This window comes from Hippocampus comes, unplaced genomic scaffold (genome assembly GCF_001891065.2).
Source record: "Hippocampus comes isolate QL1 unplaced genomic scaffold, H_comes_QL1_v1.1 scaffold110, whole genome shotgun sequence".
Lineage (NCBI taxonomy): Eukaryota > Metazoa > Chordata > Actinopteri > Syngnathiformes > Syngnathidae > Hippocampus > Hippocampus comes.
In genome coordinates this window covers 1,010,114-1,036,465 of record NW_017805498.1, presented here as the reverse complement: position 1 = coordinate 1,036,465, position 26,352 = coordinate 1,010,114, and the positions used below count along the sequence as shown (strand labels likewise).

The 26,352-nt window shown below is 41.4% G+C and overlaps 1 protein-coding gene across 2 annotated transcripts in view; it reads right to left on the bottom strand.

Moving 5' to 3' along the window:
* syt9b (synaptotagmin IXb) overlaps window positions 1-26,352 on the bottom strand; it is a 45,548-nt gene that overhangs the window by 11,010 nt on the left and 8,186 nt on the right. For both annotated transcript variants that reach the window (XM_019876967.1, XM_019876966.1), the window contains exons 2-4: window positions 11,482-11,657; window positions 10,252-10,469; window positions 9,235-9,775 (exon numbers count right to left, since the gene is read on the bottom strand). In XM_019876967.1, coding sequence (XP_019732526.1) covers window positions 9,235-9,775; window positions 10,252-10,469; window positions 11,482-11,657 — 935 coding nt within the window. The remainder of the gene's footprint in view (window positions 1-9,234; window positions 9,776-10,251; window positions 10,470-11,481; window positions 11,658-26,352) is intronic.

Here is a 26,352-nt window from a genome sequence, read left to right as displayed (position 1 = left end):
ACCAGGCTCAGCCCGAACGGAAAACGTGAGTCCCCCTTTCCCATGGGCTGACCACCTCTGGGAGGAGCCTAAGGGGTCAAGTGCCCTGTGAGCTGGGTGGTGGCCAAAGGCGGGGGGACCTTGGCGGTCTGATCCCCAGCCACAGAAGCTGGCTTTTGGGACTTGGAATGTTACCTCTCTGACAGGGAAAGAACCTGAACCATTGTGCGAGGCGGAGAAGCTCCAATTAGCCTCGCCTCTATACACAGCTTGGGCTCTGGTACCAGCCCTCTGGAGAGGGGTTGGACCCTTTTCCTCTCAGGAGCTAGGGGGACGGGTCGTGACTGCTGTTTGTGCTTATGCACCAAACACCATTTCAGAGTACCCACCCTTTTTGGAGTCCTTGGAAGGAGTGCTGGAGAGTGCCTCTACTGAGAACTCTATCATTGTGGCGGGTGACTTTGATGCTTATGTGGGTAATGACAGTGAGACCTGGACGGGCATAACTGGGTGAAACGCCCACCCCCTCCCCCCCATTGTAACCAGAGTGGTGTTATGTTACTGGATATAAAGATGTCCATATGTGCACAAGGACACCCGAGGCCTAGGTCGATGATCGGCTTTGTGGTTGTTTCACCGTATTTGCAGCCGCAGGTTTTGGACACTCGGGTGAACAGAGGGGCAGAATTGTCAACTGATCCCCACCTGGTGGTGTGTTGGCTCCGACGGTGGGAGAAGAAGCCAGTCTGACCTGACAGAGCTAAACATATTGTGAGGGTTTGCTGGGAACGTCTGGCAGAATCCCGTCAGAAAGAATTTCAACTCCCACTTCCGGCAGAACTTTGCCCACGACCTGGTGGAGCTAGAGGATATTGAGTCCGAGTGGACCATGTTCCGTACGTTCATTGTTGTGGCGGCCAACCAGAGTTGTGGCCTTAAGGTGGTCGGTGCTTGTCATTGCGGCAACCCCCGAATCTGTTGGTAGACATAAGCGGTGAGGGATGCATAAAGCCTTTTTGGCGTTGGGACTCCGGAGGCAGCTGATGATGACCGGCTGGCCAAGCAGAATGCAGTCTTGGTGGTCATAGAGGCAAAAACTTGTTGGGAGGAGTTCGACAAGACCATGGAGAATAATTTCTAGATGACTTTTTTGGTCCCTCATTTGGCATCTCAGGAGGGGGAAGCAGTGCACTGTCAACACTGTATAAAGTGGGGATGGGATGCTGCCTATCTCAACACGAGACGTTGCGAATCCGTGGAGAGAATACTTCTCAGTTCCACTGAAGCAGAGTCTGGGGTTGCAACATCACCTGAACATCGGGGACAGTACCTCTGGATTGACAGACCAGAATGGTGGTCCCCCTTGGGGACCGGAGGATGTGTCTCAAATGTTGGAGGATCTCACACACACACACACACACACATGCTTATATATATATAGTATTTTTTTTCTACTGTACGGTACAGAGAATGGATGGATGTGTCAGTTCCAGTGACAGTGATTCTTTTTCAAATAATTAACTAAAAGGTCCAGCTTAAGGTCAAATGCAATGCTGCGTAATTCTGGAAAAATATAAGTCGTTAAAAAATGTTACCTTCTCATTTTGAAAAATTGGAAAACTGCAGATACACACACACACACACACACACACACACACACACACACACACACACACACACACACAATAGTGAGTCAAGGAATATAAGAAGTTGCTGAAGTAGAGAGAATTAACGGTAGCATACTGTTGTTTTCTTGTGTTACTGTAACTGAGTAGATGGTCCAGCTATCCAATGAAGTTATGAAAAATGGTCAGTTTTGCTCCATATTGTGTTGGAGTTGCCACTTAGTTTCTGTCAGTCTTTACTCCAAACGTCTTTTCCTGCTGACATTCCTTTACTTGCCGCTGAGCCATAAGAAATGAGCCACCTCATCGGATTTGTTGTAACGCATTTTGCTTTTGTGAAGAAGAAACAAAATTATAGGGAAACACTTTAAGTCAAATTCTGCTTTGTCTTGACCATTGATGAGAGAGTGCATGCTCAATGTTTATGAACAAATGATCCACATTTGATACAGGGCCCATTACATAGTGTGAAGAACATGACGTCTCCTAACATATATCACTTATCAGTGATCATTTATCCAATACATTGTTTCAAAGTAGAAGAACACAACGTTTGAATGTGTGCAGAGGCATATTTAAACAGGCGAGCAAAAATTGACCAGCCTTCCATCTAGCACTCCCCAGATAATGTCATATCCTCCTACACAACCACCCATTGAGCTTGCTTTCAGACTACAGAGTGCTGGCCACTACTCTTGAGCACTCAAATCAAGGCCTGCGGTCAATATTATGGTCACATGTGCTCAGCCAATGAAATTAGATTCAAGGCCTGAAGCGCAGCAATAAAGAAGCGTCAGAGAGGACAGTTCATCTTTTCCAGTTATAATGCTAACACCTTCTTTCTGTCAGGAAAAGTAAGGTTCTTTCTTCAGCTCTCTCATATATGGCAGACTTTGCTTCAAATACTTTTTTGGGGAACCAAAATGATTTTATCCGTCACACTTTTTGGTATCATGAGGTCATTTTCCACTGCGATGAACCTCTGAAGCCCATGAATGTGTGCTTATTGAAGTTAATTTAAACTTGAGATAGGTAACCATTTTTATGTTCTCCATCATTGTATTTTGCTTGAATGTTTTATAACTACTATTTGTCACAAAACAAAGAATATGACCCGCTCCAAAGCAGGAAATGTTCGTAAAACTGTACGTATCCTTTGTGCACATACACATCAATGGTGTTTCAAATGAGGGTTCGAGAGAGTATGGAAAAGTGAACATCAAATCGTAATTTTGACACAGTTAAACAAATCTTGTTGTAATATTTTTTTTAACTGCTAAATATACAAATCATTTCATAAATCATTTGCCAGATATTTTGTGGTGTGTGTGTGTGCATCTATAGACATGTGGGCAGCAAGGTGCTCAATTGGTTATCACGTCTGCCTCACAGTGCCAAGGTCAGGGGTTTGATTCTGGCCCGTGGTTTGCATGTTCTCCCCGCGCCTGCGTGGGGTTTCTCCAGGTGCTCCGGTTTTCTTCAACATTTCAAAAACATGCATGGGAGTCTTATTGAGTGCTCCAAATTGTCCCAAGGTGCAACTGTGAGTGCAAATGGTTGAACTTTTCTATGTGCACCCTGTGATTGGCTGCCAAATAGTTCAGGGTGTGCCTCACCTGCTGCCCAAAGTCAGATGGGATACGCACCAGCAAGGCCGCAACCCTAGTGCGGATGAAGCGGTTCAGATTGTGTGTGTGTGTGTGTGTGTGTGTGTGTGTGTGTGTGTGTGTGTGTGTGTGTGTATATATATATATATATATGCATAATTATTATTAATTAGGGATTATTATCAGTACAATTGCATTAATGGCTGTACTGTTTACTAAGTGTTATCCATCCATCCATTTTCTGATCCGCTTATCCTCACCAGGGTCGCGGGGGGTGCAGGAGCCTATCCCAGCTGTCTCGGGGCAGTAGGCGGGGGACACCCTGAACTGGATGCCAGCCAATCGCAGGGCACACACAGACGAACAACCATCTCCGCTCACACTCACACCTAGGGACATTTTAGAGTGTTCAATTAGCCTGCCATGCATGTTTTAGGAATGTGGGAGGAAACCAGAGTCCCCGGAAAAAACCCACGCAGGCCCGGCGAGAACATGCAAACTCCACACAGGGATGCCGGAGCTGGAATTGAACCCGGTACCTCTGTACTGTGAGGTCGGCGCGTTAACCACTGGACCACCGGGCCGCCCTGATTTGTTTATTTAAAGTTTTTATAGTAATAAAAATGGATAAAAATGCAACATTTTAGTGTGTAGGTTTAGGGTCGTTCAGTTGATGTATTGGAAGATAAAGAAAAGTAACGAAACGTCACGAATACAGTAATCCCTCGTTTCTCACGGTTAATGGGGACCAAAACCACCCGCGATAAACGAAAATCCACTCCATATAGGTACATGTACATAATATTTATAAGGCCAAATTTAATGGTATACATGCATGTAGAAGTAAATTTTGAAGTAATTAATAGGACTTAATGATGTATAACTAATAGATTTAAACATGTATAAATTAGGTTAGTTTATGAATAACAAAACACAGTAAACAGATAAAAAAATATATATATTTTTTTAAGTCCGCAAAAAGTCCGCAAACGGTCCGCGAGAAGCTGCGAAAGTCAGCAAAGCAACAGCGAGTCAATAGAGCAACACATACAGTACTGTACTACATGTATATGATTTTTTTTTTTTTTTTTTTTTTTTTTTTAATGAATATGTTTGCAAAAATCCGCGATGCACTGAAGCCACGATAAACGAACCGCAAAATAGCAAGGGATTACTGTACAGCAGATCCCACTGCATCCACACAACCCTCAATCTTGGGCAGTGACATCAAATCAGTTTTAGTCAGCATTAACCTGTCTATAATCTGTGACAAACCTGGTTTTCTACCAATATACATGGAGAAGCCCAACTGGAATTTGAAAACATCACCAGCCCATTAGCTCTTCCAGTGGCTCTTAACCTTGTTTGAGGTACTGAGCCCAACCAGTTCAAATGTTCACCGAACCCTTCAGTAGTGAAAATATATATTTGAGATTTTTCACAAATTCAAGACATAAAAAAAACATTTATTAAAACCAGAAGAAAGTAATGTGTTTTTAATTGTGCACAAAATGAACCGTGCATGACATACTGTACTATCACGACAGTCACACATTGACTACGGAGCTAACAAAATTTCCCGCAGCACTGATTGGACAAGGAATGTAATGTGATCATCTGCAGCCAGTGATGGTCAAGCGGGCGTGCCATAACTAACTGACATGTTGAGTCGCGTGTGTCTTAACCTCCATGGCAGAGGCTCCGTCGAACCCGTGAGACTGATTCACCAAACCCCTGGTGTTCGATCGAACCCAGGTTAAGAACCACTGATCTACTCGATACTGAACCTGAACTGAATTTATTTCCAACAGTCTTGATGTATTCTTCGAGACCTGTTGTTTTTTTCCTAGATAGTGCCCTGGATGCTCACTAGTCCACAGCACCCCTCTTTCCAATTTCAGTCGAGCTTCAGGATGCTGGACTTGGGGTGGTACCCTCCCTGCGTTGCAAGGAGCTTTCTTGTCTTAATTCCAGTGGCATGCATATTTTCCAGTGGCCGGGGAATTATGCCAGCAGGGTATCTGATTACTGGCAAGGCATTGGTGTTGATGGCCTGGATCTTATTTTTGCCGCTCAGCTGACTATTTAGGATATGCCCCACCCTCCTTAAGTATTTGGCTCTGGCCACTCTCCAAGCTGCCGCCTCATGATTATACAAACCCAATTCCGTTCCATTTGGGAAATTGTGTTAAACAGAAATAAAAACAAAATGCAAATATGTGGAGGACCTATCTTAGTTCTAAATATTCTGTAAAACTTGTAGAATGTGTGTGTAAAGCACAGTACTGCATCAGGAACTCTTATGTTGCACTTTTCTTGTTATCTTAATTTCTTGTGCACTTTCTGTTATAATTATTGATGATGTTTGTTGTTTTATTGTCTTTCTGAAAATAGCCAGTGCACAGCAAAATCGTCATTGCCAACCCATGAGCCTTCAAGCAGAAATGATGGTGTCAGCGCGAATTCTTTGGTTTCCCTAAAAATTGCACTCTGTCTACAAGGCTCTCTCAACTATCTTCAATCAAGTTAGGACCTATAGATTCAAAAGATAAGCCGTGCTTTTGGTCAGTTTATCCAAAGAAAAATTATCAGAAAACCCAAAGGGCAATCAGTCAAATTCAGGTTCATTGTCCAGGTGAGCAGTTTCACAAAATAAGACAACTGACGGTATAAGATGACGATTGAACGATGAGAATTTGATCTTATCGCCACCATATTAAATCATTGAACTTTTTAGCTATTAACTTAAAATGTGGCCCGCAAGCCTTGAGTTGGATATGTAGTCAAGTTTCATAATGGAAATGGGTGTTACGAGAATAATGATCATCGTCATTAATGCACCACCATATTAGTTTGGATACAGTGATATTTTTGGATGTGTTATGGGGAAGCAGTGCATTTAGTCCTTCAGGATTTGCTATGTAGGTGTTCAAACACCCCGTAATGTATGCAACCCGAATATGCGGCAGATTGAAAGAGAATCTCACATCACAGATTCAAGATGAATGAAAACAATTCTGAGAGCAGAGAAGATTTCATTTCAAGTGCTATCAAGTGCTGAGAGTGAGATGAGATGCTTCTGGTATCACTTACATTGTGACCTTTTTGTCGGAAACACACAATTCTTTGTAACCCAAATCAATGCTAAATATATTTGTACTTCAATCATAGATTGTGAGGGCCATATTGAGATTAGATAGCAATAGAAACATTGATAATGGCCTTTACTATTGAACTTAAAAACCTGTTTAGGTACAGTACTAATTCCAGCTCTGTTCTATATTGACCGAGGAGCGTCGGCCAACAGTGAAATATTTTATGCGTGACTAAACATGGTGGAAGGAAGTGAATCATGCTCATGTTGGGACTTTTGACAGAATCGGGCTATTGCTTCATAACAAAGAAAAGTTATGCACGAAACTTTGAGGAAATCGTTATTTTGCTGTGCTTTCACCAACTTTTCCTCCTCTTTGCCGCTAATATTTAACAATAACTAATACCTAATATGTGATTTTGTTATGAACCATCAATGTTATATGAACATCTGAATAAGCGCAAAGTGGTAAATGAGGTTTAAAAGAAAAAGGGATAAAAACGTCCATCAGTATGACCTCATCAGTAATTAAGTATGTGATCTTGTGTGTAGTCATCATTTGTGGAACTTGACAATAGATACGTGAAGGAATAACAAATAGATAAAAAAGAGAAGTGTCAAAAAGAAAATACAGATATGGCTTATGCTGTCATATGTATTCTTAAATGCAGAAAATTATAGAATTTGGACTTTTAAGTGAAGATGTGGCACAACACAATATAGCATCATTTTGAACCACACTATTTCTCACTAAATAAATTGAGGCAAATTAGAGCAAGTACCCACCCCACCTCTGAGTTGCCTAGCTAGCGTTCTTGCTTTTTTTTTTTTTTTGATTTTGTTTGCTTAATGAAGTGTTTTTCTGAAAAGAAATATTGTCTTTTCTGCGTCTCTCATTTGTAAGAAACCAGTAGAGGAAGGAACAGCTTACCATTGTATTGATTATTTTAATTCCATATCCGCTTCAATCAAAAGTCAATTTACACTATTCTGATTCTGTTTGGACGAAAAGCACATATGAGCAAAATGTAATAATCAGTTTGCCTAATTAATTGACTCCACAGTAAAGTACAGCATGTAGAGGTCTCATCCGTACAGTCATGTATGTTAATCACCGACCATTCCAGGATTGTTGTGTGCCTGTGGCCATGATTAATGCACATAGCCGAGAGACTTGACCAGCACATGCAGGGTCCCACTTTTGCAATCCCAGTGGATGTAACCTACTTCTGCTGGGAAAAGACACATTCCCTGATCATTTTTACCGTCCATGCTCAGCCTTGGGTATTAAAAAAAATATAACAAAAGCTAAAAGTGTGAATATACAGTATTTAAAGTGCCTTTAAAATTTGAGGTCCTCAGATCTCACCCCATGAGACAGCCAAAGCGTTAACCCATGAACTAGGCTGCAACCTACTTTTATTGCCCATATTGAGCAGGCAGAGCTGGCAAAACTGGGAAGGTATGAGGATAATCAACGTGTGGTAATAGTGTCTTTTTTTCATGGCAATGTGATGCAACATTTAACCACACCTATCAAAGCTCCACACAGATTGTATTTGTCTATCCTATGCTTCGCAAATCAGACATATTTCCAAATTAGTGCCACCACAAACACAGTACAGTATGCTGTATATACTGCAAGCATGCACAAATTGTAGTAACTGCAGCCTACTCCTCTTTTGGAAACAAACTAAAATATTCAAAATACGATAAGATACAGAACATTACCTTCCACTTTCAGGCTCCAAAACACAATTTGTTTGTAAAAGAACAGCCAATAGATTTGTTGTTTTTTCTTGTGGTGGTTGTTGCTGTTGTTATTTTTTTTTTCTTTTTTTGTCGTTTATGGTTTGGTGCCAATTTTACATGATGCAGTCTTAATAATAACACTCAAGAAGCCTTAACACCGGCACTTGCTGAAACAATATCATCTCACGTTGTCATCGTGTGCCAATGCTATACATACAGTCAAGTGAATGATTTAATATTGATGGCGTTTATGTGTTTCTGTCACACCATGTCATCATTGTGCTTGCTTTTATCTGGGTCACCACCCGTAAGGATTCATACAGCTTTCATGAAACATTAACTGTCTCTAAGTATATTTCAGTGTTGCTGTCTCTTGAAACCACAGATGAGTTCTACTTTGAGGGTAAATTTGACACATATCCATTGATTCATCTCCTGCCGCGATTCTCTCTGGGCAGGATTTTGGCCTTTTTTTAATCAGCAGATGGCCTGTCTCACAGGCTTTTTGACCAAATTGGCTACCCCTGGCCTATATAATCTTTTAAACACATTGGTTAACTAAGCTACTCCAACTGATCGTGACTGTAACAGAATAAAAAGTTTTGAGACTGGTAAATATCTCAAATAGACAACAGGTGGATTTTGTCAGGGTCGTGATCTGTTTGTTTTTGGTTTTCAGCTCCAGCTGGGGTGGAGGGCGTTGCCTCCAGCGCCGCACTTATTGTACTCAATGTCAGTGACTAATTAAGTACTGCCATGCCGACAACGCAATGTCGGATAATTTGCCTTGGTCACGTCTCTCGTACCAAGTGCAATTCTTGAGACGTTCATGATCGTGTTCTTGTCCAAGTCATAGTTTGTTGTTATTGTAAGTAGTAGTTAAGTTTCCAATCCCTGGTCTTATTTTTGTATTCACTTGTAGTTAATTTTTCTTGTCCTTCTTAGCAAGCTATTTATGTTGTTTTGTTTATTCCTTGCCATTTGCAAGCAATTTTTGTTATTCACTGTTATCCTGGCTCTGTGTACCAGCGATCTCATTTGTACTTTGTCAGTCGTGCATTTTTTTTTTCTTTTTTGTCAATCAACATTTTTGTTTGGGATCCACTTGTATCCGGATTACTCCAGATTGTAACAGATTTATACATTAACAAATAATATATAAAGATACGTATCTTACCGAAGTGACATATTGGATGTCTCGGCACAATTTAGTTTCTCGCGGGAAGTCTGCAAGATCCAAGAAGTTGTCCACCACCACTTGCCCAATCAAATCATGGCGAGTGAACCTGTCAAAGTCATAGACACTGAAGTGCAGCTTTCGGTTCGACAGCTCGGTGTATGCCACTGGAAAGAGAAACACCTCATCAAATACTGGGTTGAGAGTCTTGCGGTGCACCTTTGTCTGGTGCTTGGTTTTACGGTCAGGCAGCAGGTAGATCTTCACATAAGGATCAGAGGTCCCAGAGAAGTCCTTGGCGGGAAGATCTTGAGCCTTATGAATCTTAACTCTCAACTGCTCCAGATCAAAGTCAAACTTAAGGATGAAATGGAGACGTCCACAGTTGTCTGTCCTGCGTCCATCATCTGTGTCCACAGAGCGCTGTTTGTAAAGCTCTGGTTTGATCCGACCTAAACCCGTCAAACTATCCTGCCGCTGGAACTGAGTAGGATTGAAGTCTGGATTGGACAAGTTCATCTGACGCCGGATGGAGTTGTGACTGTAAGGAAAGGTAACGTTTTTGTCAACAAAGGTGACATTTTGTTTCATTTGCCAACAAGTTACAGTAATTGCATAAATAAAATTATTTTGCCAAACATTATTTGAAAGTTAATCTTGGGCAATAATCATCAGCTCATCAGCAAGTCCTGTAAACTGAGGCCTGAAACATTCATGAACAGTTGAATCAGGTGTGTTGGAGTAGGGAGGGATCTCAAACAGGCAGGATATGGCTCTCGAGGAACCGGAGTTCCCTGGTTTAGACACTTTACTGAAATAATAGGGGATGGTCAATACTAATATGTTAGATATGATTCAATCATTTTTTTTTTTTTTAATATATGGGAAATAATTAAAACGCTTCTGCACTGCATTTGACATTTTCTTTTTAGGAATGACGCAGTATGTTTTAAAGTTCACGTTTATGTCCTACTTTCAAACTCCTACAGCATCACACTAGAAATAATGTGTACTGACCGTACTGACGAGGTGGGTTCAGTGATTTGTCGCTGCACTCTGTCCCGGGCCAAGGTATGGGCTTGGCCATGGTCTACTTTGGCCTGGGTCTCCAGGGGGATGTCAGGTGATGTGTGGCTGATCTTCAGACCTGACTCCGGGACAGACACAGCCATTGGGAGGCCCGATGGGTCCTTCATACAGCCGTCCTCACTGTACTCCCGATCATCCCCATCCACCTGAGGATACATATATTTGTACATAGTATGATTAACAACAGTGACACTTTTCAAAGCTTCCTGTCAAAATAATAACAGCCGCAACATAGGCATGTGAGAAACTGACTACAGTAGCCTATGCAGTGACCAAAATTAATGGTTGTTTCTCCTGGAGACTGAGTACTGCTCACCATCGATGTGGGCAGTGTTCAGATTTCAATTACACCAAATACAGTCAGTTCAGCTGCCTTCACTGCTACGATTGAAAAAATAATCTTCATTTGAATGGCCCAGAAGGTGAACGGTTAAGAATTTTACCATAATTTTATGAAACCCTACTAGAAAATTACACCACATGTCCTGCATGGCATTACTCGGGATTTCCATCTTTCATGCAGGACAACTCAGACATCATCTACTCAGAGTGGCTTTTTATTTCCTTCAAATTTTTCACTTCTTTTTATTATTTACACACCAATGAATACCAATAAGAGCAATGTTGGAAAGTATGACGAGGACCACTGTATTACATAGTGGGAAAGCAGAACTGTCCTGGCTTCTCCATAAAAAAATGAGGAGAGTAACAGAAGTATGCCACTTGCATGAAGAGACTGAACGAGTAGGCGACATAATTGAGTTGTTAGTTTTAATGTAGACTTGATTTTACACTTGTTAAAATGTGTCATAAATGAGTGAGTTTCATTTCATTATTGTATATAGCAGTGAACTCGTTTTCACATTATTCTAGTTAAAGAATCCTTAAAAAAAACAGTACAGTATTACAGTAATACTGGCAGAAACATTTTGAAATTGTGACTTAACCTCCAAGATTCTCCTATAATTACAGGTATAATGCATCTTTGCACACTTTTTGTGGACCTAGTGTTATTCAGATTTTGATAATTGTATTTTTTCCCACAAGGAGCAATTCCTTTGTAGCTTCCAATTATCTGTGATGGTTAAAGGGTAGATGTATTGTCATTGTTGTCTGTGTGACATATGGACTTTCAAATGAAGCCTCCTTTCTCTTTACCTCTATTAGAACAGGCTGTTGGTCCCCTCCCAGAAAATGTGCGCCCTTGAGGACATCTGGGAGAAATCGGCCACTCAGAGGTACCCAGCATAGCTTCCATGATACGAATAGGGAGACACTGAATAAAGCCAGACCACAGGTGGTCACCAACAGGGACAACAGGCTCACCGATACATCTGGGGATAAAAGAGAGCAAAAGACTCAGTGAACAGTGAACACTTTTCAAGGGACTAAACAGAAGCACAGAAAAACCCAACTCACGGGAGAGATGTTTGTTAGTACTCATAAGGAACAATATGTGTTACATGACCCCGTTGCGACTGCGGTATAGGTACTTAGGATGCAAGTCTTTTGTCTCATTCTATTATCACAATTGCTATATTATAAGTAAAAAGCATCAACCGAAGTCAGTTAATAATTGACTGGAGTATTTGTTAACCCTCCTGACTTTTGAATTATTTATTTTGCTGGGATGAATGGTCTCATCTATGAAGTACAATATTTTCAGACTACAGATTTCTAATTTTTTTTTTCAATGAATTATTCAGCTGTAGATCTATGAAGTACAATATTTTCAGACTACAGATTTCAAATTTTTTTTTCGATGAATTATTCAACCATAACAGAGGCTGAACTAATTTTATGAATGTCGACCATTGAGTGGTATCTAATATACATTACTGGTCAAAAGCGTTGGGGCCATAATTAGATTGACAATTTTAGCAATGACAGTGCCACGGTTCAGATTTTTCAGGTTTTTTTGTTTCGTTTTGGGGTTTTTTGCATACTCATTGCTCTGAAAGCCTGCCACAAACAAAGTGACACAGCCAAACATGACTGAACTGGACATATGCAAACAAATTACACTTGGCAGACCGAACCCACAAACTTGGTGATTAATCCTTGCACATATGCTGCAATGGAAAAACTGCAACCCCTGATGTTCTCATGAGGAAACATTTATAGACTCCACATGCTGTATACTGCAAGATCACATTTTTAAATTGAACCCAAAACAAAACACCCTTTTTGGTGGGGACATGGGTTTCTGTCAAAGCAAGGAAGAAGACCATCCTCCACCCCAAGATGCTCGCATTTGTTGCTGTTTAAAAATAAGCAGTGAACAACAATATGTGACGAAGGATTATACACATGCTATGTGTTATGTTCAATAAAACGTTTGGAAATTGACTCTGTGCTCACTGCCTTTTATTGTCAGTAGCCCTCTTTTATATCCACACCTTTCGGCAACCGCACACTTTACGGCCGTGACGTCACGCTGTTGTAACATTATCCTGTGGTTGTGGTTACATGCTACAATATGTACGTCATTCAACATATTTTTCCGAAGCAAGTCGTTAAATGTACTCTCGCCAACCACTTGCCCAATGGTCGCATGCATCCATCAAAATTCAGTCTGTCGGTGCAGGTTCTTCGGGGAGGCGGGACATGCAGCTGTCAAAGTCATGTCGACGGAGGCATTATGTGGCTGTGCGTTGTTTCTATGTTCACAAAAAGAAAAAGAAAAAAAAGACGATGGACTTGTTTCTGAATGGTGGGGAGAGTGGGATGTAGACGGTCTATTTTCCAAAAAGAACTTGACGTATTGAATTTGTTTAATGACACCATGTTTGCAAATCAGCTACTAGCTTTGCACATGGTATGAGTGCAAATGCTACGGATACTTTCCAATGTTTCCGCTTTTGTTCAAATCACTTTTTAAATGCTGTACACCACATTGTGTTTTGTGCGCCACATCCAGTTTCTCGTCATAATTAGGACGGCACTCTCTTCCTATTGGTCAATGTCGAAGAACCGACCAAAGGACAACATAGGACATGTGACACTATGCGGCAAAACGGACAAAAATTCTGACATGCCAGACAATTGGCGTCGTGGTCATGAAGCGTCCCAGACACCTAATGACCGATTGTTGAAAATGTGACACCACACAGGTTATGACATGTCAAGACAACTCAAAATCGGCTATAAGACACTACGTGTCCCCCGTTAGTGCCCCTAGTGCCGGCTGAGTGTACTGCAGGCAGTAAAATTCAGCGGCCATTAATTAAATAAATGATTACCCATTATTGATACATCTGTTATTGGACTTAAGTGCCTGTCATGTGTAATTTTCCAACCTCAGGTTGTCCATCCGTTTCATTATTTGACCTTTTTCCAATTTAGAAGGAGCTCTCTTTTTTACCCAAACAACACCAACATGACCAAGATGAACGTTGTGTGAAAGATATAGGCTGATGGAATTAGTTTTCTAAATTGAACTTCTTTCAGACTCTCCATCCATCCATCAATTTTCTGATCCGCTTTATCCTTATCCTTAAGGCTTGCGGAGCGTGCTGGAGCCTATCCCAGCTGTCTTCAGGCAGTAGGTGGGGGACACCCTGAACCGGTTGCCAGCCAATCACAGGGCAAAACGTCAAGTTTGGTCTTTGCACATGCCGTGACCAGGATTCGAACCAGAGTTGCAGCGGCCACAACGCTAGGTACTAACCGCGACACGTGGCCTTTCATTCAGACTGAAGATCAATAAAATATATTTGTTCCAATCAAGTCGGAACCCTGAATTCGACCGATGGAGCCATGATTAGCCACTGGAGTAGACCCCCTGGCCAAGTTGGCAAAGCGAGCCATTTAGCAAGTTTCTCAAGCCCGTCTCCCACTCCACTCCCCGGAAAATTGTTGGTTCAGTCTCTTTGTGCGGTTGGTTATCAAATGGCCTGCTATAAAGGATTGATAGGTACAAATGAGTACTGTATTTTGTATTGGTCGGATCATCGTGAGAAATTACTCAGTGACAGAGTGACACATTGTGGGCTTTATGGCACAGCATAATTCAAAGTCATAATCAGTGAACTCTTAAAACTGACTGCTCGCTAAGTGAATAAATATTTCAGATTTTCATGTTTCATCTCTACTCACAGTGCTATTGACAGCAAAAACATATCATTAGCTTGTTGGCACAATTGCCAGTCATTTTTGTATGCTTTGGTAAACAAGGAAAAAAAATCCCACAACAAATCCAAAAAATATGAGTCCAAATGTTTTGTCAGCATTTTTTTTTTTTTTTTTGGGTGAAGTAACGAAGCAGTGTCTAAGTGCATTCTACTCCCAATATTTTTTGATGGATTCATTTTTAGCAATGAAAGAGAAGGTATGGTATGCTTTCAAAGATATGCCGGAGGTGAAGAAGAAAAGCTGCAGGCAATGCGGTGCTCAAGTGCAAAGTCTTGTCCGGGCTGCTGAAGAAGCAAATGGAGAGAGACGGTGAAGAAATGCCACAGTTGGTTGCACTTTAGCAGGAGTTTTTAAAATGACGTAGCAGGCTAAGTCAAGTCATTCTGCAGTTCAAATGAACCAACTGCACATTCAAACTGCATTACAAGTTTTCATCTTTTAAACCTTGCACAAAAACCGGTCTATATTAAACCAGTGTTGGCCAGTATGAAATTATCTACTTTATTTGGAGGGCTTGGAAAACCTATGATAAAAGAAAAACAATAAAAAAAAATAAAACACTAGTTTGAAGACAGTTGGGGAGGATTAGTCAAGTAGTGGTTCGATCATCTGCCTCACTGCTGAGAGCTTCTGCGCTCAACTCTCAGCTCTTGTCACCTAGAGTTGGATGGATGGATGGATAGATAGAATACTTTATTGTCTAACCCCGATGGTGACAGAAATTCTTTGACAGGGCTCACAAACACATTCCCATCAAGACACATTACACAATAAAAATGAATGAATAAATAAATACATTAAAAAATGAAAATATAATACTAATGCATGTTAAAAAGTGCGGGTTGAAAAGTGCAATGTATCAGTTCAAATTGTTCATGATGGTTACAGCAGATGGAGTGATAGATTTTTTTTGTAGGTATTTTTCCGGGCCAGTAGGACTTGGTACCTTTTGCCTGTTGGAAGTAAGTGGAATGACTGATGGAGGGGATGGGAGGGATCCTCTGTGATGAGAGTGGCTTTACTCATCAAAGAGCGGTTGTACAGTTCAGACGGTGGCCTGGTGTGTTGTACACGAGAGTCTGGTTTTGTGTTTGGTGGTGGGCAACTTGAACCAGGATGAGATGTTCTATGTGAGAATGGATTCAACCAAGGGCTAAAATGTCCTTGCTGATATTGAAAGTCCTTAGATTCCTCAGTAGGTGGAGGCGCTGTTGTGCCTTCTTCTATGTGTGTGCTGTGTGAAGGATAAACAGGTGTCAATCACCGTCCCCGGGTTTTTAAAGGACTGGACCTGCTCTTGCAGCTGCCCCTGGATGCTGAACGGCTGGAAAAGAGATGGTACTTCCTTATTTCTGCCGCCACAGCACAGTTTAGCTCAAGTGAGTTCTCACTGATTCTTTTGACCGTATTGCTGACGGCCTGCTGGTACTGTGACAGAACAGCACAGCAAGTCATATGGACCCCCAAGGCTATGTCATCCCCGTATATAAAAAAGTTCCATTCTTTCACTGCTGCGAGAGATGTAATTATAGTGTATGCAGAGAAGAGGATGAGAGATAAAATACAACCTTGCCTTTCCCTTCTGTCTTGATTTCTTCCACCTTCCAAAAACATGTGCAGCCAGTTTATTAGACTCTAAATTCTTCATGGGTGTGCATGTACGTAGGAATGGATATTTGTATGTGCCCTGCCATTAACTGCTGACCAGTCAAGGCACAGATAATGGACAGATATACACCTGGCTGACCAGTCAAGGCACAGATAATGGACAGATATATATACCTACAGGGTAAAGATTATTTGGGGAATGGAATGAGGAACTGTAGAACAACTAAACATTTCCAAATACAACCCAGGCTAAAAATGTCACCTAAGATTGATCAACTGAATTTTACATTTCATCTTTGTCATACTACAATGAGTATGAATTCAAAACGAATATTTATTTTACTGACACAAAGGGAATTAGATTCAAACTCGGAGTACTCTGAGTGACACAACTGAGGTTCAAATCCAGCCGCTGAGGGGCCATGAATTGCTCTGTCTTATTGTCTTGTTCCCAAAGGATATTGCGCTAATGACATACCAGCGTAAACGCACCCACGAAGTTTGACAGCTGTGTGCAATTTGCACCTGTTCCACCCCCTGACGGCCCACATGGCCAAGTATAAATGCACGCCTTGTATCAAGAACACCGTGGCAGAAAAATGGTAGTTCGAAAGAGACTCTCTCACCCAATTCATATCAACTCAAACCTGTTTTAAACTGCCTAGTCAGTCTGTCATTTTGATCTGTATTTAAAAAAATGAGTGTTCACCTGATAAATCCAGTGGAAAAGAAGGTTGTGCAGTGAACAGACAGTGCTAGTTGATAATACTCAAGTGTGAAGCGCCCTTCCACAAGCACATCCAAGAGCACAGTGGAGACCAACTTCTGAATAGATAGAGAGGAAAACCTTGAGGCATGATTATGTACATTGTGTCATATTCTATCATACACTGTAGATCTTTCATAGTCTCGCTTGTCATTCTGAGTCAGGCTCAGCCCGGCGAGCGCTTTGCAATACAGCACTCGATGCTGAATGAAGTGTTGCAACACAGTCTTGAGACAATGGCACTGACAGGAAAGCACTGTATAACCAGAAAAGCATCGTGGTAGTTTGCTTCAAAATCCATCTATTATGCCATAATTGATGGCTTTTTTTAATGCTCCACCTCAACCATGACCCTGGCGAGGTTTACGAAGTGGTATATAATAATACATGGATGGAAATTTTGAGTTCAACATTTAGAAAAAGCATTTTATAATAATATAAGTAGTTGGGACTGAGTGAAAAGGACATCGAACAGGAATTGTGGCTGGGATGGCGTGGCGTGCTGAACAACAATTGCACGACAACTGCTCACATTTTCGCAATGTCAACAGTGACAACGGTGAGAAAGACGAGCACATATTTAAATGAGCATTAAAACACAACTAATTTGCTGTGAAATGAGGCCAATACAAGAGAGTACACTGTGTGCTGCTAGAACCAGGGCTCCATCTGGAATGAGCTGAAAGTGACGGTATAGTGTGTGTCTTCTTGACACACCGCTGGCTGTAAGAACTCTTTGGGGATGGATTGAGAGGATGCAGCCTTCTTCCATTGAGGCAATACCATGTCTCTTCATATTAACATTGTTTATGTTGAAATCCATCCAATCACACTTCACTTATTTTTAAAAAGCAATAAACAGTCTGTCATCAGAGCCGTCAATTCTGTATAGCTCGAAGCGGCTAGTTGCATTCAGTAACTCCATGAATCAGTATGATCACTGCATTATACTGGAAGATGCCACAATCATCATTACATGTCTTGATAGAATTTGATTCATGTAATGTTATTGAGCATGGGGCCCGTGGAGTGAGCTTTGCTGCTGAGATGTGTTTCCTGGCATGAATCAGAGCAACATGGTTGTCCAAGCTCATGTTGCAGCCTTGCTGTGGCAGGCCAGGCTCATTCTGATGCTCAAAGAGGAAATTCTTTGTTCCTTGCTCTTTCTGCAAGTAAGAACAGAGGACGACTCCTACAGCGACCATGGTAGGGTGTTTTTGTTTTTGGGTCTTTCTTCAATATACAGTACAAACTGTTTTTTTAGCTCACGTAGGTTAGTTTTAAAAGCTCCTTCTTAATGTGAAGGTTTTATGTTTTTGGTTTGATGCATTTATGGGATGTGGTACAACCACCTGACAAATGGATTGCTTCACATCTCCATCTGGAAAATGTGCAAGCTCATTTATAAGACGTCTTGGTGCAGAAACCTGTCGGTCAGCACATGGCCTACGCCGATGTTTCCAATCCCTTCTTGAGCCAAGGTACTTATTTTACATTAGAAAAATATGACGGGACACTACCAAAATACACCTTGAACAGGTTGCCAGCGATTCACAGGGAACACATAGACCAGCATGTCCAAAGTCCGGCCCGGGGGCCAAATGCGGCCCCCGATCAAATTTTTACCGGCCCGCGGCCTCTGTCATAAAATCAATACTATGTGGCCCGCCAGTACTGTTGACCACAGTATAAAATAAATTTGTACAAAAAAAAAAATTCTTTTACATTTCACCAGAAGATGACAGTAGCCTTTTGGCCACACCCTGGCCGCCGTGACACTTGGCCTTGTGTGACCGTTTTAGCCCAGCCCATTTCTGACATGGCGACTGTAACCAAAAAACGTAAAGTTGACTGTGAGGGCCACCGATTCCAGGACAAGTGGAAATTGGAGTATTTTTTTCACCGAAATCCGAAACAACTGTGTCTGCCTAATTTCCCAAGAGTCTGTGGCTGTTTTCAAGGAATTCAATATCAAGAGGCACTACCAGACGAAACATGCCAACTACGACAAGTTAACTGGAAACCAACGTGGTGAAAAAGTGAAGCAACTGGAAGCTGTTTTAACGGCACAACAGCGCTTTTTCACAAGAGCCCGCGAGTCAAATGAAAATGCTACGAAGGCGAGCTACGAGGTGGCGACGCTGATTGCCAAGCACTGCAAACCTTTCACCGAGGGTGAATTTATTAAAGACTGTGAAATGAAAATGGTCGAGAAAATTTGTCCCGCGAAGAAGCAAGAGTTTGCCAATATTTGCCTGGCTCGTAACACTGTTTTACGGCGAATTGAAGATGTTACATTAGATATTATGAGACAATTAGAAGCAAAAGGAACTGAGTTTGACTTTTTTTCGTTAGCCTGTGATGAAAGCACGGATGCATCCGACACCGCTCAGCTGCTGATTTTTTTGAGAGGAATGGACAACGACATGAACGTGAGTGAAGAGCTTCTGGACCTCCAGAGTCTGAAGGACCAAACAAGAGGAACAGATTTATTTTTTCTGTATGTTCCGTTGTAGATGACATGAAACTACAGTGGAATAAAGTCACTGGGATTATTACGGACGGCGCACCTGCTATGACTGGCGAGCGGAGTGGATTATCAACCCTTGTCTGTAACAAACAAAGTCAGCGAAGAAGGAGGCGGAGCTATTAAACTCCACTGTATTATTCACCAAGAATTTCTCTGTGCTAAACATATGAGATATGATAATGTTATGAAAGCGGTGATAAAAGCGATTAATAATATTCGCTCCAAAGCGCTGTGCCACCGCCAGTTTCAGCAGTTTCTTCTTTGATATCCAGGCTGAATACGGAGATGTTTTGTATCATAATGACGTAAGATGGCTCAGTCGGGGGTCTGCACTGCAGCGTTTCTACGGTCTTAGGGAGAAAATTGAACAATTCTTGACAAAAAAGGACAACTGATGCCACAACTTTCTGATCCCGTTTGGCTAGCTGATTAAGGATTTTTAGTCGACATAACGCGACATCTGAATGCGCTGAACACAAGCCTTCAAGGGCAAAATGCACTGGTAAGCCAACTGTATTCACACATCAAGGCATTTCGGACTAAGCTACTACTTTTCCAAAGACACCTATCACAGGAGCAGCCCAATACTACACATTTCCCATCGCTGCGGGAAATAATGACCAGTTTCGCACAGAAAAATATAAGTGCGCAGCAGACATCTCCTCTCTGGCTGAGGAGTTTCAACAGCGCTTTCGGGACTTTGCAGCTATTGAAAAGGAGATCACGCTTTTTTCCTCTCCTTTCTCCGTGGACCCTGATGACGCTCCAGACCACCTGCAGCTGGAGCTCGTTGAGCTGCAGTGTGACGCCGAGTGTCGCGGTCGGCACCAACAGCTCCCTCTTGCCGACCTCTACCGCCAGCTGGATGAAGGCAGGTTCCAAGCAATGCGAACATTTGCTAAGAAAATGCTGAGCTTGTTTGGCTCCACATACTTGTGCGAGAAGACATTCTCCGTTATGAACATTAACAAGAGCCGCGTGAGGACGAGACTAAGTGACTCTCACCTGCGTGACGTCTTGCGCATCAAAACCACTGTTCTTGAGCCAGACCTGGACTACATACTGCGGTCGAGATCCCAGTATCACCCTTCACATTAGTGCAGGCAAGATGTTTATTTATTCCTGAGTTGAATAAATTATTAAATCTCAGTTAATTGTTTTTTTGTGATGGTAAAAACCACAGTTTTGAGTATGCAGTGATCACTGTCTTGAATTTATTTTACAGTGAGCATTTAATAGTGAATAATACGTAATTCTGCAAATTAACTTGGATGTCTGTAATCTCCCCAAGTGTTTTTTTTTTCATTTTTTTGTGGTCTGTGATTTTGTTTGGAAAAAATGAAGTCTGCCATTTGCAATAAATATATATAATCATAAAATAGTTCATTTGTATTGAATCTTAATGGTTCAAAGAATGTCAGGCTGAATAGTTGGCCCTCGCATATTTTCACTTTACCAAATCTGGCCCTCTTTGCAAAAAGTTTGGACACCCCTGACATAGACAAACAACCATCGACGCTCACAATCACACCGAGGGACAATTTAGCGTATTCCATTCACCTGACATGCATGTTTGTGGAATGTGGGAGAAAACCGGAGTACCCGAAGAAAAACCACACAGGCACGCAGAGAACATTCAAACCTCACACAGGAAGGCTGTGGCCAGATTCGAACCCACGACCACCCTGCTGTGCTAATAACCAGTGGATCACTGTGCCATCCTAGTTGAGAACTACTGAATGTAAATATTCTAAAATCTTTGTTTAAGCTTCAGATTGGCTAAAATGGTCTCAAAAAATAGAGGTTCAAAGTGTCCTCAGTTAAATGTGTTTTTTTACGCTTGGGGGGGGGATAAAACAAACAAAATTATTTGGCATAAAACACTGGAGGAAAACGGCTGATTATCTGTGGATTAAAGTACCTTTGAGTTGCCATTCAGGGCTAGCAAAAGTAGGTGAAGCCTTTTACAATCTACAATCACATGAACGGACAACATCAGAGCCACTTTATTCCTGTCCAACAACTTAATTGGATTTTCTGAATAGAAGCTCTGACACGAATGTTCTCCTGGCCCTGAGATGACTCAAGCTTAAAGGACCATCAAGACCAGAAGCACTCATGGTTGCTTTTATTGATTTGACCAACTAACCATTCTGAACAATGCATTTTATTAAACTTAAATTTGCCCTGTACAAATTGTAGTCATAAAGTAATTTTACCCCATATTTGAAACCTGGCCTGTTGAAAGCATTTACGTTTTATGTCAATGCTGTGATGAGGGGGTGGGGGGGATCTCGAGTATTGAGGCTGACGTAAGTGCACTACAGCAAAAGAACAGTGATGTGCACCGTGAAGCTGTACAAACAGTTTGCTTTTACCTTTGTGTTATCTCTGTATTGTGTATACTTTTACAACATGCACACGTAATAGTGCATTTTTATATGAGCACATTAGCAGAAGAACCTGCAGCAAGCCGGAATCAATTATACAGTATATACTAAGGGTGACACGGGAGTGGATTTTCACTCCCGTCCCACAGAATAAATCGTCCCAGTCCCAGATCATAATAAAAAAAATAAGAAAAATCTTGTCCCGTCTTGCTGCTGCTGAAAACAACTCCCACCCCCATCCTGCTCTCATTCAGAATGATTTCCAGTCCCTTTGTCTGAGTTTTTTTTCTCCGACTGGCTAATTCCGCTTCATTTTCTCCCGTAAACTTTTTATCCTGTACTGTCCCAATCTCATGATGAAAGGTAAAGTTGACTCCCTTTGTGTGGGAATCTGGCAGAATTGTGACCTGCGGGATTCCCGAGAAAATGTCAAACCTATACAGTACCATACACATGCTTACACTGAGCAGACAAGAGAGTCTTTCTTTATTGACAGGTGCCAGAGTTTTTAATGACATTGACAGGTTGCAATAGTTGTATCCCACAGACGGCCTCAGATGGCGGTGATTTGGCGGTGAAAAAAAAGCTGCATGACATTTTTCACTGGATCTCATAGCTGTATGTCTAACGGGGGTTAGCGTTTTTCCAAGTTGAATGATTGTAGATGATTATAATGTTCCATATCTCGCACACTGAGTGACATCACAACCAATCAGCACTGTGGGCAATGGTTGCCGCTTCGGGCAATGTGGGTCTAAACCTTATTGACCTCGGGTTGGGGCCCAACTTTTCCCACATGAAGTGGCCGTGGGCCAATCCAAATAGCTACAACGTATTAGTTAAATTGATGTAACTTTGGTTTGATTAGTATTCCTTGACTAAGTCAAATCCGCTTACACATGTAGAAGCTGAAACTTTGTAAAAAAAAAAAAATTACATGATACCGTGTTACTCATAACAATTACTAACCTGCACATACTACGAGATGGCAAACGGGCTAAGAATTCATGGATCAACCAAACTGCTGCGAGAACAATTTGAAAATCTCAAGTCAGGCTTATTAACACACGGAGGCGCGTCAGTAAATTTTGGACCAACCATCCGTCATCGTTAGTCCATCATTATTTCAAGCCGATTCAGTCCGTCATCAGCAGTCTCTCTCTCTCTGTCATCATTATTTTAACCACACTTCATCCATAAATTACAGTTCATCACGACTCTTTTAGGATCATCAGTAAAGAAATGTTTACAAGGGTAAACAGCTGGGGTTGGTGTGTAAGTAAATCTTACAGGACCGTCATTTGCCAGTAGCCAGCCCACTAGTCTGTCATTATATCAGGCCAGCCCAGTCTGTCAGTCGTTACAATGTCACTACTTACACCCGCAGTCAGAACAAGCAAACAACAAAAGAAGAAAAAAGCAGAAACAAACATTTAAGCAGCATCGTGACATAAAAACAATTTGGGAAAATGTCATTGCGGTCTGTGGGACAGAAACTTATTCAAGACATCCTTTACCAACAAGGACGACCTAAAATAGTGGAGCAGGATTGGAGAATGGAAACAAAGATTTAACAGGCAACACAACCACAGGCCACCAAATTGGTATGCAAAGTTATTTATTTATTTTTTTTTTACTATCGGAGGATGAGAAGCCCTTTCTGTGCTATGATCGAAGCAACCATTGTGTAGTCACGTCAGCAAAACGGGAGTACATCACTTATGGACTGAAGGAACTTCAGTTGGAACTGACAGACTGCCCACCAGTTGGGTTAGTGGCAATTTGGAAGACCGCTTCCGTCCGGGCTTACTCTATCAGTATTTTAAAGTTTCCGTCTTTCATCATTTGCCAGCAAAACGGGAGCGCATCAGCGTCAGTACCGATGAAATTCCGACCTCTGCTTTTTAATACAAAAGTAACTCATGATTAGATTTTACAACAGCACATAAGGCACTCTATAATATAGTGAGAACAATGATGACATTTAAGGAATATCAAGATTTTAAGTTAGGTAAATGTTAAATAAAATTGGAAAGAAGTGCCAATAAAAATGTAGCCCCACAGTCTGCAACTGATTGTGAAAAGTGTTTCATCCACCATAATTTTTGCTTGACAATCTTGTATTTGTTGCCTATTTTCTTTGATTAAAAAAAAAAATGTTTAAAAATCCCTCATCTTTCCCTCGAATGTTGAATAAAGGTGGCCTAAAGTTTAGCGTGTTTAAAAAGGGCCGCAAACTTTTTTTCATGCACAAAGATGTGGACGCGTTGGCCCACATCTGCTCAGTTGTTGAAAACCCATGCACAGACAAGTTTGCCTGCATAGCGCAATTAAAACCGAGGCAATGGAAAGAACTTTTCTGCTTGTGTCAACATTTTTGTAAAGCCAGATGGTAACAATGCAACTCTGCATGTCCTTATGTCTGGGTCATTTGGATGTGCAGGTACAGTATATCCAAATCACACGTACTTAAAGCACGTTAAAAAAACTAAAATATTGCCTTTATGCGGTTGATGGCTTTCGTAACACTATCAGAGTGATAGATTTTTTCATATTACTTGAAAACAAGTTAATTTTGACCTGAATACAATATTGGTGTTAAAAGGCTTCACTGCTTGGTAGCATGGCAATAGCCCACCCTCCACACTGAGACTCTTGGTTCTGCCTAATTGACTTCATTTACAAAGGAATAATCAAATAAGTTATGTTTTTTTTTTTTTAGAAGGTTTGGGATCGTTTTGGTCACCTTCTTTTTTAGTTGTCCCCAGTAGGTCCCAAAAAGCTGACATGTCTCGAAAAATAATGACTTCTGGACAATTTATTCTGTTTTTTTGGTGTATCATCAGTGAAAGATTCACAGCCTTTTTGGGAGGCTGTTGCTGTCGGTTTTGCGTCTCACTAATGGCAGCAATGAGCTGGTGTATAGCTAAGTAACCTGACAAATGGATTGCTTCACATCTCCATCTGGAAAATATGCAAGCTCATCAATGAGACGTCTTGGTGCGAAAACCTGTCGTGAGCACATGGCCTACCCCAGTGTTTCCAAACCCTCATTGTGCCAAGGCACTTACTTTACATGAGAAAATCATGACAGCACACTACCAAAAAAGAAAAAAAGGGAAAAAAATGGCATAATAGTATGAATACTTAAATAGTGCAGATATTTCTCAATGTACTCACAAATGTTCTTATTTTGTATGAAACCCTGCCTGTGTAATTGAACGCAAGTCTGACGTTCTCTCAGGTAACCACACATTTTATGAATGGCAACAGGTGGATAAAAAAGTTAATTGTAGGTTCTGCGATAACATCAAAGAACATTTAATTGTAATTATGAAATATCCATCCACCCATTCTTTTTTCTGATCCACTTATCCTCACAAGGGTCGCGGGCATGCTGGAGCCTACCCCAGCTGTTTTCCGGCTGGTTGCCAGCCAATCGTAGAGCACACATAGACGAACAACCAACCATGCTCACAATCACCCCTAGGGACAATTTAGAGCTAATGTCAAAGTTAAGGCCCGGGGGGTCAGATCTGGCCCGCCACGTCATTTAATGTGGCCCCCCAAAAGAAAATCATGTGTATCAACTTGCGTGATCTTTGCTAAAATCTGTATCAAAATGTCAAATTGTCATTTATAATAAAGGATTTTACAATAATTTTGTGACCCTGTTTACACTCACTTGAAAAATAATTGAGTATTGTAGTTGACTGATTTCAAAACTAGTAATACAGTAAATATTCCCATCCCCGGAATTCTATGAAAAGGAATTTCCTTCACCCAGAACAAAAACCTATGCATTAACATTTTGACTACGATATTACATGTTACCGGAACTTACGTAAGCGGAAATTCCACTACCCGTAACCCGGATTGAGACGTCATGCCGCGGGAGCTTAAATACACGCAACGCCCACCCGATGCTATGGAAAGACATGACGCTGAGACACATTTTCACTTCGCGTTTTTCGATCATCAGATTCGAAACGACAATGTGTGAGTTTTTCTTGGCGTGCGTTTTCCTGTAATTGTGAATGATTTTACTTTATTCACTTAATGTCCTGTAGAACGCGGCACTAGCTTAAAAGCAGCACCCACTCGACACGACCGAAGAAACGTGTTCGCTTCGCTGTTTTCATTCATCAGATTCGAAACAAAGACATGTAAGTGACTTTTTATTGTTTTACTGCGTTTGCGAAACATTTTAACTTTATTCACTTACGTCGTGTAGATCATGGCATTGAAACGTAGAAGAACTGTAATCACTGGAGCGGAGCGAGTGAAATGCATCCGTTTGAGCGAGGCTGGACACAAAGTTAAAAACATCCAGCAGACACTTGGAGTCGGAAAGACGCAAATCTACGAAACTTTTAAAAACAAGGCATCGATTCAACTCCTGATGACAAGCCACCATCCAGCGAGGAAGCAATGCAAATGGCAACAAATCCATCAGTATGCACAAGAATTACCAGACATCGGTGATCAACGGGACAGTTACTTGCAACTAGCAACAAAACTGTATGACACGCAGGCAAACATTGTCATAAACCAAAGAATGCATCCAACAAAACAATCCAAAATAGACACATTTTTTTCCC